The following is an 11,448-nucleotide window of genomic DNA, read 5'->3' on the forward strand; positions in this document are numbered from 1 at the left end:
GGGACCTGTGTGTCGAATCTTAATTCGCTTTTGTCACAGAAATCTCTGTCAACCATGGAGGTAAAAAGAAGGGAGGTGTCATTACGTCACCGACTTGAAGCCGATGTCCGCTACCTTAAAAAGTCCGAAACATTAGGTTCGCCGCGGGAATACTTACACGTAACTTCACTTTCCAGAGCCTGCTTCCGACAATGTTGGGTGCTTAAATTATGTGGAGGCGTGGTTGATTCATCAAAAATACCAGCTTACGTTGTTTACTGGTGTACTAATTGATCCAGTTGTAGTCTAAAGTTGAAAGGAATAAAATTTCAGCCGGCCTGTGTGACCGAGCGGTTCTAGGCGCTTCAGTCTGGAACCGCGCGACCGCTACGATGGGAGGTTCGAATCCTTCCTCGGGCATGGATGTGTGTGCTGGTGCTGTCCTTACGTTGGTTAGGTTTAAGTAGCTCTAAGTTCTAGGCGTCTGATGACCTCAGATGTTAAGTCCCATAGTGCTCAGAGCCATTTGAACCATTTTTTGAATAAAATTTCATTCGTAAATGGGGCAATTCAAGCAATATTTTCTTTTGCACATATGAATTATTGTTGCACTGTTTACTTTTATTGTAATGGTTTTATTTGACTTTAGATTTGCCATGGGCCAGCTCTAGGGGGGAGGGCGAACTGTGCCATAGCCCAGGGCGGCAGATTTTTGGGGGCGGCAAATACGTCTTGCATAAATAAAGAAATGTGAGAATAGGTTGGAAATACAAATTATTCATAAAAATCAAGGGTCTTACTGAGAGTTATCTACCGTACAGAAACAGTGTGCTCAGATTTACGAAAGAAACGTCGACTCCCACAAAAAATTGGAAATATTTATTATTGAACAAATTGATATAGATAATAGTTTTGTGCGTATGTACAATAAAAATGCGATTATAATTATATAATATTCAACTACTCTTGCTCAAAAATACGTTTCATTTGTCACACGTAGAACATCACTGGTTGTTATCTCGTTCCCATAACGGTGTCGTGAAGCAGGTGACAGTCGGATAGCGCCGATGTTCGCGAATTAAAAAAAACGGACTTGAAGTTTTAAGTAGGCTATTTGGCTACTGTTTAGTTACTTAACAGTATCTGAACGAATCTTCCACAGACTTCCCCAAGTCTGTTTATGACATGGAGCAATTTTAAACATCATAATACGTTCACTGTTGAGTCCTTCATTTTCAACAGTACGATAACAAAGATGTTTAAAAATATGGCCTCTCTTTCTCTTTAATTTGTACTAGGTTTATGCATAACAATTTCAAATGCTGGTATTTGAAGCACGTTTTCTATTTACATTATTGTAAAAAATTAAAAAAAAAGCTATGGAGCAGGCTGTGCATTGAAATGCCGAAGACTGCTTTGATCGCTCGTATTTCTCTGCAACAAAATGCAGATCTTGTATTACACATAATCCATTCAAAATGCTATGTTTGCTTGGCATTAGCATTAAAACTTAGAGAATGTTTCATAAAAAGTTGAAATTATGTTTGAAACGTTGAATAATATTCAAATAAAAAAGTAAAATTAACACAAAAATCTGGATACTTTCTTTTAGAGGTTTTAGATAATGAATATTGAGTCTTGGGGATGTTTCGACTTGCGTTTACGGGGCAAATATTTTTGGGAGTTGGCAGCCGTGCACGCTCTCAGTTGGCATTTTCATTATAGTATAGCTGCAATGGTGGCTTGCATTATAGTAAATAGCCAAGTGGCGAGTTAAGTGTTTGATGGAGTGGTCGAACTGTGGATTGTGGCACCAATATAGGTCTGTATGTGGTGCACTTATTGGAAACATTTTATTTGCCAGACACAGTTTACTTTCATCTCTTCACTTCGAACAATAATGATATAGGTAAAGACAGTTATATCACCGTCCGTATCATTCCTTTTGGAGGCTGTTCAGTAAAGACAATAACGATTGTGTTAAAAGCTGATAATTGTACATTCATCCGGCAGTGCCAACGTATTATCAGTTTTGTGTGAAAACGTTTTCTCACTGTGACGCGACGTGTTTTCATTAGGCCGTAAATTATTGCAAATTGTATAAACTGTTGCAATGTCTGACGGCAAGAAACACCTTTCAGGCTGCCAGTACAGGAAAAGACGAGCAGAAAGAGAAAATGTAGACAAAAAAATGAAATATTCTTTAGATAAATTATTCCAACCTAAAGAAGACTTTCATCAGAATGATCCAGGCACAAATCCAGACGCAGACGTAAATCAGGCCTTAGATGAACGTCGCTGGGTAAACATGATATTGTATGCAAGCTCTCTGATGAATGTGAAACTGTTCCAGCTGATTCTAGCAAGTCGTCATCTGATACTTAAACTGTCAGTGATGTAATTAATTCAGAACCCGCAAAATGGCCCGACAAAATACATGATTTTGTTAGAGCCTCCAGAACAGATAACGGAAATTGTTCAGAAGAAATGGTAGTTTATTCAAAAAGTGCAAATGCTGTTTTTTGTTTCAGCTATAAACTCTTTTCGAACATTACAAAATTATCGTCTTCAGGTGGTTGTAACAACTGGTGGCACATTTCTGAGACATTAGCTTGCCACGGTAGGTCCCAAGTGCACTTAGAATTGCACCAAAACTGGATAGAGCTCGCCAATTACAATCTCACCAAGTGCGTAGAGCCTGCTAAAAGATTAAAATCTGTCAGTACTGTCGATACAGGAACCCTGCAGATATTAAATGCAGAAACTCGGCATTGGGAAGGTGTAATCGAACGCCTTATAGCAGTTATCCAGTTTTTGGTTAGACAGTGGTTTCCCTTAAGAGGAACTTCTGACAAACCGTTCACACACAACAAAGGAAATTTTTTAAAATTGGTCGAATTATTTGCTAAATTTGAGTCAGTTCTCGGCGAAAATAGAAGGAGAGCAACGCTTTGTGAAAGTAAGTCTCGTCATTATCTGGATACAAACATACAAAATGAAATAATTCGCATTCTCCACCAAAAAATTAAGAATAAAATGTTGTCTTTATTGACATCTGCTAAATATTGTAGTTTAATTTTGGGCTGTACACCATATATTTCTGATTTTGTGCAAATGACAATGATAGTGCTTTTTGTGAATGTGACTTCTACTGATCTTGGCATGAGCGATGTAAATATTAGTGAACATATTCTTGGATTTGTACCTGGAAGAGATACGTCTGGTTGGCTCTGGCCCTGAGCACTATGCGACTTAACTTATGAGGTCATCAGTCGCCTAGAACTTAGAACTAATTAAACCTAACTAACCTAAGGACATCACATACATCCATGCCCGAGGCAGGATTCGAACCTGCGACCGTTGTGGTCGCTCGGCTCCAGACTGTAGCGCCTAGAACCGCACGGCCACTCCGGCCGGCCGTCTAGTTGGGGGCGTACAGGGGTAGTCTTAATAGCGGAAGTGAAAATACCTTTGGAGGACGTGAGGGGCCAGGGCTATGATAACGGTTCTAACATGAAGACTCATCTCAATCTAATGAGAATTTACTATGCCAAGGCTGGAAAGCTCTTAAGGATGCCAACAGCCGCAAGCTGTTTGTAACGCCGTTACAGACTGTTTAAGGAATTACAAAATAAGAATTTCGATAGGAATACACAACACATTAATATTATTTATGTCAATATAACAGGACCGATCTCGAGGCTCATTCACAGTCGTCCTTGGTATCGTTGGCTGTTACGGTATGGAATATATTCGTTTATAGTTTAAGTCCTTTTCCAGCCTGTATTTATTTGTAGGCTATATCGTAAATTATATTTGGTATTGTAGCAGAATTTGGGTGTGCTTGTAGCAGAAATAACGTATGTTTGGCTACCAACATTGCCACGAACTTGCGCAAACGCGCACCGCGCATTCGCAGTGGCAGATAGTGCAGAGGCTTGAAACGTAAATGTCGTCATGTAAACTTCGCTTTTTAAAGCCAACGGAAGTGCCTTGTGTGTTAAATATTTCCCGTAACGTGATCACCACGTAGCAACAAAAAGCGTTCATGCCACCTACAGCTACAAAGTACCTTTAGTTGATCACTGCAATCATATGTATACGTTACGGTGACGTATTTATAATAGTAAACTTGCTGCAGGAACTATAAGCCTACATGTTGTTATTCACGTTGTCTGATGCGGTTCTATTTTCAAGATCTACACAGAGATGAAAGCGGAATCAGATGTAATGTTCAACAGTTTAATTTAGCATTTTAAGGTGGATTTTAGCCCCGAAGTGCGGCGCATAAAGCAAAAACAATAAACATAGGGTGCCTAGAGACGATTACTATTGATCAAGTACCTTAATCACAACAATCTTGTAAGTCAATCTGTCGGCTAAAACCACGCTTCTACAGTCGACAGCTATCACCGTAGATCGCGCCAAGGTCGCGCTACTGCTCGTTAGTGCACAGACTGAACGGTAGATGGCGTTGAGCGTAGTGCATACTGGATTCGCGTAAAAAAAAAACGGTAAAAGACTACCTAGGAGAGTAACTAAGACACAATGCTGCATTTCATAAGTAACAAAAGCATTTTTTAATATAATATCGATTCTTCGTTGTGTTAAACCTTTCATTTTATAGTAGATGGTATATGTGCTCGAATAGAAGCACGAACTTAACGTTTACTTAAGCGTACCTGAAGCACGTTTGGGTTTAAAAAGGGTGTTCGCCACTTTCATGGTGCATGGGCCTTAACGGCTCGTGGGGTATGGCTATCAAGACATACACAACACGTAATTTTTGTATTTGTGGGGCAGTTGGCTGTCAATAAGCACTGACGCCCCCGCAATATGGAACGAAACATATGGTGATTGGTTATCTACAACTTACATACATACAGCGAACAATGAGGCCGATCAGTTTGTACTTTGTGTTAAAAGCTCTCTCTCCATCAGAGGCACTCTCACACTATTTGTAATTTGTGAATAAATCATAGTTTCTGATACATTGTCATTATGGACTCACCGAACTGGCTCATCCGCGCCGAATCGGGAAACAAATTTTCCTTGCTTTATGTCAAAGCGTATAGCCATGGAGTCATTCGCAACTGGATCCCAAATATAACGCCCAGACCATTAATTATTCCACTTGCAATTTAAAATATCAGGTACACTGCGTTTCAAAAGCTCCCAGCAACACTGTACATTCACTTTGCAAAGTTTTTTACAGTTGTTAGCAACCAGTGTTAAAAACTACTATAAATGTGAACATAGAATGTATTTAGATGTATCTGAATATTGTGAGTCTGATAGGAAACTGCGTAAAACTCAGAAAAACTATACTCACCCGAGTTAAGCATATTACAGTACTGTTAAAAAAGTGATAAAATTCGTTCGTTTTTGAAATTCACTACTGTTCCTAGAAGTGTCTGTATGCAATAACCAAATCTACATCACAGTTTTTATTTCATTAAACACGTACAAACACATTGTGAGTGTCTTTCATGCATGAATACCCATTAAATGTCCTAGGCACATCATCAGTAAAGTTTTGTGTTCATTTTCCTGGAAGACTGTGTGCAGAATTAATTAAAATATGAATCAAGTGTACATATGTATGCCCAGTTCTCATTTCACTAAGATTGAAATAGTAATGGACAGGTGTAGGACCTTCATGAATACTGCTCTGTAAGTGTGTAATTACTAAATGAATTGAGTCTAAGACCTGCAGAAATTTAAGCACCTCCACACTTCCTTTGATAGATAGTCCTTAATGAAGAGAGTACAATGCTGTTAATTTTTTCCAAGATTATAACCATCTAATTGAGTCTGGGTGTGCTCCAGTATCACAAGGCGTTTTACTGTTTGGCTAAAATGAGAACCATATTGCCTCACGAGGTTTGCTTACCAAAACATACCCAACATATAATTTTTGTAAATGTGAGGCAGTTGGCCATACAACACAAATAAACTATTGACTAAACCACAACCACGACTGAGTGCTACTCATAGAACTCATGGGAAGTTCAACATATACCTATACTGAATACTTCACAAGTCAGGTTAACTATTCAAGTTGCTGCCTAGATTATCACCCTCTTATTCACATGTGGCATATCATGGGCTTTAAACTCCCTTTGGTGGAAAATTAGATGTTTTCTCAGGCAGTGTGGGTAGGGAAAATGCCAGCCAGTCTTTCAGGAGGCAGTGTTTCATAGATTCGATGTATGTAGAATTAGTTGTCATGCAAAAGTCTGTCCTAAATTGGATGGTCCCATACTCCAGATTTTAGTCATTTCATTTGGTGATGACATCAGTGCACTGCCATTATTGGCTGCAGTACTCAGTAATTTCTGCAAGTTCATTTCAAGCTACTATGCTGTCTTCTGAAAACTTGTCAGTATGACGTAAGATTTGTGATTACTGCAGTGGCTGTTTATTTTTAGGTGTTTGCATGGTCCTCTTATTGTGTTCTACAGCTAACTTGAAATAGCTTTTTAAAATATACTGTGCATCTCTCATTGACCTCCACTGCTACCTGCACACTAACTTTAACAGATGCTCTTCTGTCAGTAATCTCAGTTTGTTACTTGTTTGTTTAGTGCTCCCTACCTCAGATAACTCATTAGTATATTCTCCTTCCTCCTTGCATCTTCACTCACCTCAAAATTCAGAATCACAACCAATTCAAATGAAAAACACATCAGTAGTCATAATCTGAATACTAAGATTCAAGGACTGAAAAGCTCTGTTACTAAAATGGCATGAAGCAGTGTTATTTGCACAATTCCATGACAAGTATTAATGTATCTAAACAAGACTCAGGGTTTACAAAATGTAGGTACTATTTGCATTGAAAAATGCCAGTGTGATCAACGAAGAAGGGCAATATGAATGGTCAAATGACTGTGTATCATGAATATCTGAAACATATACCTTAACATGGAAGAAACCAACTATCACACAACACTTATTTATGAAGTTCCAAGAACCACTTTTAAAGACAGGAATCTAGGAGTATACTACTGCTCCCTATGTATGGCTTCCGTAGCAAGATTTGACTAATTACAGTATGCACAGGGGCATTTAAGCAGTCATTCTTCCCGTGCATTGTGAACGGAATGAGAAGAAATCTTAATTCAGTGTACAATGCGAAGTACCCTCTGCCTTGTACTTCATAGTCAACTGCAGAAAGTGGGTGTAAGTGTAAGAATTAAGCTAACAATGGTACATGAACAGTAGATATTTAGTATACCTGAGGCAGCAGCTGTCTTTCTAATTTACTTGGTTAAATTTAGCCGAGAAACATGAATAACATTAAGCACTATAGTGTTACTTTATTGTTAATACTCTGCATCGATTGATTTCCTTGTCTTTCGTTAATGTATTCCTCGACTTGCTATCCTTCCCTGATGGTTCTCTTTTGTAATGTTGTCTACGGAGTATGATGAGTCAATCAGTCAACCAATCAATGAAAACCTCCATGGTTTGAACCTCTGTTGGCTCTAGGGATTTTTCTCTGTCTCATATCACTTCTGTCATCTCTAGAAATGGTTTACTCTGATGAGAAATGCCAAGTTGCAGTGTAGCTCAGGGTACATGTTAAACTGTTTAGTTCCCCTCTGACAGACTGTGTAAGTCAGTTCAGTTCAAAGATCAGAGAAATGCAAAAGGCCTATCAACTCTAATATGACCATGTAGATTAAGGCATTGCAGTGTTCAAACCAATCTTTGGAATAGAGGTATACCTTTTCTTAATTTCATACATTGTCATATATCATGAACTGTGATAAATCAAGGTATACTGCATTTGGGCAGAAAGAACTCCCTATTTCGTATTTTAAGATTTCCTATATTGCTGCAGTGGAAGTTATCTTGTTTTATACACTAAAGTATGCTATTTTTTCATATTTTTTTTCCAGATCCTGTGAAGCCACGGAGATGCCAGGACAATTAAGCATTGAGAAGAGAGCCACAGTTTGCAACAAGAGATGAGGTGTGTCAATCTGTGACTCAGGTCCAAATGTGGTGAAGGGGTCAATACGGGAAGCAAGCTGTTCTGGATGCAAAAACAATTAAAAATTGCCACAGAAAATTAATGCCTACTGGAGGTGTCATGGACACAAAGAGACCAGGAAGGCCCTCAACTTCAGTCTCAGAGAAAAAGGTGGCCACACTGAGGGAGATGTTCAAGTCAAACCCTTCAAAATCAACAAGGTGGGCTGCAAGAGAGAGCGGTGTCACATACTGTTCTGTATGTACAGTTGTTCACAAAGTCACATTACAAACCGTGGAAGCTTCATTATATTCAAATATTGTATCCAAATGAGTGAGATACGCTTGTAGAATTTTGTGAAATGATTTTCGCATGCCATGATCGTCTACACCTGTATGAAAAAATTCAGTGGAGTGATAATACTGTTTCATGTGGGGGGGGGGGGGGGGGAGAAGGATCCATTAATCATCATGGTAGTCATTATGGGGCAGTGGGTAATTGCAAAGGCACCATTTAAAAAAATTAGGGAAAGCTGAAAGTAACAGTGTGGTGTGGATTGATTTCTTCGTGCATTATTGGACCTTGCCTGTTGAGAAACACTACTGACACTGAAAGATATCTAGAAATGTTAGAAAATTTTGTATTGCCTACAATTTCTGAATGAGACATGCCACATGAACTGTTGTTTATGCAAGATGGAGTTCCCCACAATACGCTTTGTCTGTATGACAGTAGCTTCACAGGACAATGGATAGATCGCGGAAGCCTCAACAGAACGACCAGCATAAACCCCAACCTCACCCAATGCAATTTCTGTTTATGGAGAGGGGGGGGGCTTATGGAGGGGGGGGGGCTAAGGGAGATGTATATCACAGCATAGGCCTACAATAAACTCTTGGCTAACTTGATAAATGTTTGTGCGGTCATAAGTAGTATTCCTGCTGAGTTCTTGAGGAAGGTCACAGCAAACATACCTGTTCATTTAAGACAGCATCTAGAAAATACCAGAGCACTGAAAGACCTGAGTCGAAACAAGGCCCCCGGAGTAGACAACATTCCATTGGAACTACTGACGGCCTTGGGAGAGCCAGTCCTAACAAAACTCTACCATCTGGTGAGCAAGATGTATGAAACAGGCGAAATACCCTCAGACTTCAAGAAGAATATCATTCCAATCCCAAAGAAAGCAGGTGTTGACAGATGTGAAAATTACCGAACAATCAGTTTAATAAGCCACAGCTGCAAAATACTAACACGAATTCTTTACAGACGAATGGAAAAACTAGTAGCAGCCCACCTCGGTGAAGATCAGTTTGGATTCCGTAGAAATACTGGAACACGTGAGGCAGTACTGACCTTACGACTTATCTTAGAAGAAAGATTAAGGAAAGGCAAACCTACGTTTCTATCATTTGTAGACTTAGAGAAAGCTTTTGACAATGTTGACTGGAATACTCTCTTTCAAATTCTAAAGGTGGCAGGGGTAAAATACAGGGAGCGAAAGGCTATTTACAATTTGTACAGAAACCAGATGGCAGTTATAAGAGTCGAGGGACATGAAAGGGAAGCAGTGGTTGGGAAGGGAGTAAGACAGGATTGTAGCCTCTCCCCGATGTTATTCAATCTGTATATTGAGCAAGCAGTAAAGGAAAAAAAGAGGAAAATTCGGAGTAGGTATTAAAATCCATGGAGAAGAAATAAAAACTTTGAGGTTCGCCGATGACATTGTAATTCTGTCAGAGACAGCAAAGGACTTGGAAGAGCAGCTGAACGGAATGGACAGTGTCTTGAAAAGAGGATATAAGATGAACATCAACAAAAGCAAAACGAGGATAATGGAATGAAGTCGAATTAAGTCGGGTGATGCTGAGGGAATTAGATTAAGAAATGAGACACTTAAAGTAGTAAAGGAGTTTTGCTATTTGGGGAGCAAAATAACTGATGATGGTCGAAGTAGAGAGGATATAAAATGTAGACTGGCAATGGCAAGGAGAGCGTTTCTGAAGAAGATAAATTTGTTAACATCGAGTATAGATTTAAGTGTCAGGAAGTCATTTCTGAAAGTATTTGTATGGAGTGTAGCCATGTATGGAAGTGATACATGGACGATAAATAGTTTGGACAAGAAGAGAATAGAAGCTTTCGAAATGTGGTGCTACAGAAGAATGCTGAAGATTAGATGGGTAGATCACATAAGTAATGAGGAAGTATTGAATACGATTGGGGAGAAGAGAAGTTTATGGCACAACTTGACCAGAAGAAGGGATCGGTTTGTAGGACATGTTCTGAGGCATCAAGGGATCACCAATTTAGTACTGGAGGGCAGCGTGGAGGGTAAAAATCATAGAGGGAGACCAAGAGATGAACACACTAAGCAGATTCAGAAGGATGTAGGTTGCAGTAGGTACTGGGAGATGAAGAAGCTTGCACAGGATAGAGTAGCATGGAGAGCTGCATCAAACCAGTCTCAGGACTGAAGACCACAACAACAACAACAACTAGAAAATACTGGAGCAGACAAGGAGTTGTAACTTTTGGAAAGACAATGGTATATAATAAATTATAAATTAGTAGAAATCTGTGTTTATACCTACAATGTTGTAGGAGAGGAAAAATAAAAATAGAGTTACTTTCTGCCCACCCTGTAGAATATCAGCTGCCTTAAGTTGCAATATTCTTTTTTTCTGAAACATAGTGATGTTCTGAACCACAGTGCCAGTCTTGGTTGTGACTGGGCCTATGATATAGGTTGTGACTCAGACCATAATGTTAACTTTGTACAGTTGTTCCGGCGTTATGATCAACGATGTGTTTACTGACCAGTGTCGACAGTGCTGTTAGGCGAGTTAATATGAGTCTTGAGAGGGCACTGGTGACTGCTGGCAAGGCATGCATTTTGTTGCTGCCATTTGAGAGTATCTATACTAGACAAAGCCTACACCTGCCTAGGATTGGGAAGGAATAGTTGGTTAAGCTAAAAAGTGCTAGTATACCAAGTGGATCTGGACTCACTCAAGGCCAAATTCCAATGATAAATTTGCAGAAGGAGTAGACTTTTTCTAGGGTGAAATCATGTAGGAGGAAAGTTTTTAATAAATGGGAAATGAAGATCAGAAGGAGCAGTAAGCTTATTTCGTCAAAACAGAGGAATTAAGTCGATGAATTGCTAATAGATCTTGACTCAGACATTTTTATGTCTCAAAAGTACCTCTTATTTAATTTCTATGCGAAGACTTCACTGCTGAGGAGAAGTGTGCCCATTATTCCCAAATGCAATGATTCATTCAAAATAATCGGAATTCCAAATATTGTAAAGACCAATTATTTGAAGACTGTGTCGGAGAGTGAGTTTTCAAGGAAAACCTTTGTGTCATACACCGTTAGAGATGACCCTGTTCAGACTACAGGGTTTTACTCTCAGACTTGACACTGTGCTAGGTTCAGTTCTTACGAAATGCATAAAGTTGAATTTATGTCGAAATTTCAGT

General features: G+C 39.2%; 1 protein-coding gene and 1 non-coding gene across 3 annotated transcripts in view; both read left to right on the forward strand.

Moving 5' to 3' along the window:
- Positions 1 to 4,507: 4,507 nt before the first annotated feature.
- The window catches only part of LOC126416331 (uncharacterized), a 68,354-nt gene continuing 61,413 nt past the window's right edge, over positions 4,508 to 11,448 (forward strand). Inside the window, exons 1-2 of one of the 2 annotated variants that reach the window (XM_050083996.1) lie at positions 4,508 to 4,543; positions 7,887 to 8,181. In XM_050083996.1, the coding sequence (XP_049939953.1) occupies positions 8,063 to 8,181 (119 nt within the window). In that variant the 5' untranslated portion in view covers positions 4,508 to 4,543; positions 7,887 to 8,062. Of the gene's footprint in view, positions 4,544 to 4,734; positions 4,840 to 7,886; positions 8,182 to 11,448 lie in introns of those variants that run through there. The other variant, XM_050083995.1, reaches the window with a different exon arrangement.
- On the forward strand, positions 4,681 to 4,810 carry LOC126417690 (U11 spliceosomal RNA). Its single transcript, XR_007575761.1, has one exon. It is a non-coding gene; the product is annotated as a U11 spliceosomal RNA (small nuclear RNA).

Source organism: Schistocerca serialis, chromosome 8 (genome assembly GCF_023864345.2).
Source record: "Schistocerca serialis cubense isolate TAMUIC-IGC-003099 chromosome 8, iqSchSeri2.2, whole genome shotgun sequence".
Taxonomy (NCBI): Eukaryota; Metazoa; Arthropoda; class Insecta; order Orthoptera; family Acrididae; genus Schistocerca; species Schistocerca serialis.